Here is a 3,238-nt window from a genome sequence, read left to right as displayed (position 1 = left end):
CTATTCTGAGCTGTAACACGGCTGTGACAGGAGCATCAGGATGCCTTTGCCCCTTACAGAGGGCTCACAGTGTTCTCCTGAAGCAGCATTGCTCTGCGAGCAGCAGAGTTTCAGCCTTTGCAGATACTTGCTCAAGAGCAAGACCAGATCATTTTCTCCTCAGTACAACCACTTTACATCACGTCTGTGGCTCCACACACGGGCACACACAGTTTTCCATGTGAGACTTCACGAAGGAGCCCAGGTTTAGCTTTAGCTTTATCTCCACGCTCGCCCCTCACCTAAGCAACCACATAATAAACTTCTGTTCTGACACGCCACTGACTTCATTTTGAACTCTCCAGGCTTGTTACACAGCACAATGTGCTCATCAGCAACGCACTATGAAGGAACCAGTATCAATGTGGAAATAAAGCATTGCAAGGGTTTCAAAATGGAGCCATTCCTTGGACACAGCACGGCAGCAGTCTTCTGTAACAGTGTGCCAAGACTTAGTAGTTAGAATTACAGATACACTTTTCAGTAAAAAATCAGTTAAAAACTTCAGTATTTTTGTAATCATCACATAAGGAAAGAGAATTAAGGGGAGATTTCACTTAAGTATGAAGAGAAAACAAAAATTCGGCTTGTTTTGGGTGGGGTTTTTTTAGCTACATGATACTGTGTCTACAGCAAAGTCAAAGTCCGGCTTATTTATAGGGCTGACAGCCTGCGGAGCTTTGCGTTGTCAAGAACTCTTTGGGAACACTCGGTACACATGCAAAAAAATTCACGTCTAGATACACAAACATAGAAAAGCATCTCAAAATTGCATACTGAAGAGGCTGCTAGTTTTACCCATAAGGCTACTCCAGCTCTTTTAGCTTCTCTCCACATCATTAAGCTCACCACACCCCTATAAACTTTCTCAGAAACATGGAAGAGTCACTCTTGACAGTTTTTCCTTCAAGCCAAGCTACACAGTGGTTTACCACAGTATGTACCTGGACAAGCACTATTGGAAGACGCGAGTGTCAGTTTACTTAATCTGAGTTGGCATCACTGCCAGGTCATACACCAGTCAGCAGGACAGCACAGCCTGGTCATTTCGTACTTAGTCAAGCCTGCTCTTCGCAAAAGTGCAACTTCCAAATCACAGGAGACACCATTTCTTACCAGTTCCTTCTGAGGAGCTGAAAAAAGCAGTTAAACTTCTGATCATCTCTCACAAAACTCTTGTGGAAACATCCTCTATCAGAATAATGTGACTTGTGCCACTCGACAGTTTAATGGAGCCTTAAAAATACACCAACCATGACTCAGAACATTGTGGGCTACAGCTGGATAGCTGAATGGCATCAATAATGGCTTTTCTTTCCCTAAAAGAGGGCCCAGATGGAAAGAGGACTGATGACAGCATAAGGCTACACCACCAAGAATCACTTAGAAAGAGCAGTCTTCCAGTCCACCCCAGCGCAGAAAAATCCTCACCCCCAGAGCAGCATGTTCATTGTTCGATAACACACAAGTATGCTGTTGACAAACCAAAACGATCCACAGTCCTATTAAGTACGACTACAAAAGGTCACGTGCTGTGACTGGGTTTTAGGACCTGGAGACAGTCCTACGGTTATAGTGCACATCAGTAAAACTGGGAACCTTGTCTAAACAGACGCAGCTGAAGGCACGCACACCATTTCGCAAGTCAGCACTGTTCTCTGCAGGAGTTGTCTTCAGCCCCTAGATACACCAGGCTGCCACAAGTCTTCGGTTTCTTGAGGTGCTCGGTTTCCCTTGCACTCCTGGTTTTCTGCACTTCAATGCTTCACACAGCCTTCCTGACATTCAGCAGCCACTTCTCAAATAAAAAAAATCCCCAGCACACAGCAACAGCTGAGGTCTCCCAGAGAGCCGAGTTCTGGGGGCTGCAGCGGGGAACGCTGGATCAGAACTCCACAGGTAAACACAGCAGCCACCAGAACTTTCAATGTACGACAACACTGCACGTGGCAACAGGACAGAAACTTGACCTGAGCGGAGAGAGCCAGAACAAAGACAGTAGAATGTACACGCAGTATCAGCACCTGTAGATTGCTACAGCTACACAAAAAAGGAGTAAAAAAAGGCCACGAGTCCATACAGCGAATATGGTGTATGTTTTATTCTATTTACAGTACATTTGTTATAAATATAATACATTTCTTGAAAATCTGGAGTAGATTTTTTTTAAAACAGATCAATTGTTATAGTTACATAATAAAGCAAGTGACAATTTAAATGACAATCTCACGGTTGTGAAATAGTGCATTCTGTGCTGAGATGAATGAGAAAATACTCAAACTGGTTGAAGAAATTATTTTTGAAACACCTTAGGTGGGACTTGAATGTAAACCTTGGAAGGTCACCGGTTTCCATAAACATGAAAACTCGAAACAAAATTTTAAACTAAAGAACTCGGGACCAGACGTGGGCTGGAGACACGTTATTGAACTTCACAGTCAGGTTGGGATTTACAGGACTAATGGCTTTGGGCAGGAGAGCGCCAGCGAGGGTTTCTTCCTGAACCGTATCCTAATACAGCCACAAATATTAACACACCATGCTGGAAGTTGTAACAGCAGTCAAGCTGCATTTTCGACACGGCATAGGACATGTACGAATGTGTTCAGAGTCGAAGAGTATTTTGTGTTATGAATATCTTAATTACCAGAGCAGAAATACATTATAAAAGGATAAACATATTTTCAGTCCTACGTGCGTTGCATTGAGAAACAAATTGACAAGTAGTCTGAATATTTTGCTATTTTCTTTCCTACGCGATCTTTAGTAACAAGTTAGATGTTTGAGGTGCTATTTCCAAAAACTGCAGCAAAATGTCAACCAGCAATATAAGAAAGGAATCCCATTTATTTTGTCTTTAAGTGTGACTTTTTTTTCAGGAAGTGGTCAGATATTATTGATAATAATCAGTGCAGGCATGGAGTTCTGCTGACTCGTTTCAAACAACGTAGCTTGGTCCGCTAGCTTGGCAAACACTCTGGGGGTTCCGAGGTTATAGACACCTGTATGAACAAAGCAAGCTTTCAGCTGCAAGCTGTAGGCCTCCTGGCTTTTCAGTTGAAGCTTGTACTGTGTTTGCCCAAGCCATGTAAAAGATCCATGGATTTCTAGTGCTTCTGGGCTGAAAAAGAAGGTAGCAGAATTATTTCTCTGTATTTGAGGCGTACATGCTAGTTTACATGATCCCCTCAAACTCTTT

The 3,238-nt window shown here is 42.9% G+C and overlaps 1 protein-coding gene across 1 annotated transcript in view; it reads right to left on the bottom strand.

The window, feature by feature from the left end:
• Window positions 1-2,530: 2,530 nt before the first annotated feature.
• LOC104494480 (trafficking protein particle complex subunit 8-like) overlaps window positions 2,531-3,238 on the bottom strand; it is a 12,228-nt gene continuing 11,520 nt past the window's right edge. Inside the window, exon 6 of the mRNA XM_010137306.1 lies at window positions 2,531-3,160. Within this exon, the coding sequence (XP_010135608.1) occupies window positions 2,926-3,160 (235 nt within the window). The 3' untranslated portion in view covers window positions 2,531-2,925. The remainder of the gene's footprint in view (window positions 3,161-3,238) is intronic.

This window comes from Buceros rhinoceros, unplaced genomic scaffold (genome assembly GCF_000710305.1).
Source record: "Buceros rhinoceros silvestris isolate BGI_N320 unplaced genomic scaffold, ASM71030v1 scaffold14370, whole genome shotgun sequence".
NCBI classification, from domain to species: domain Eukaryota; kingdom Metazoa; phylum Chordata; class Aves; order Bucerotiformes; family Bucerotidae; genus Buceros; species Buceros rhinoceros.
Note: the sequence above shows the minus strand (reverse complement) of the source record. Positions and strands in the feature narration are given on the sequence as shown.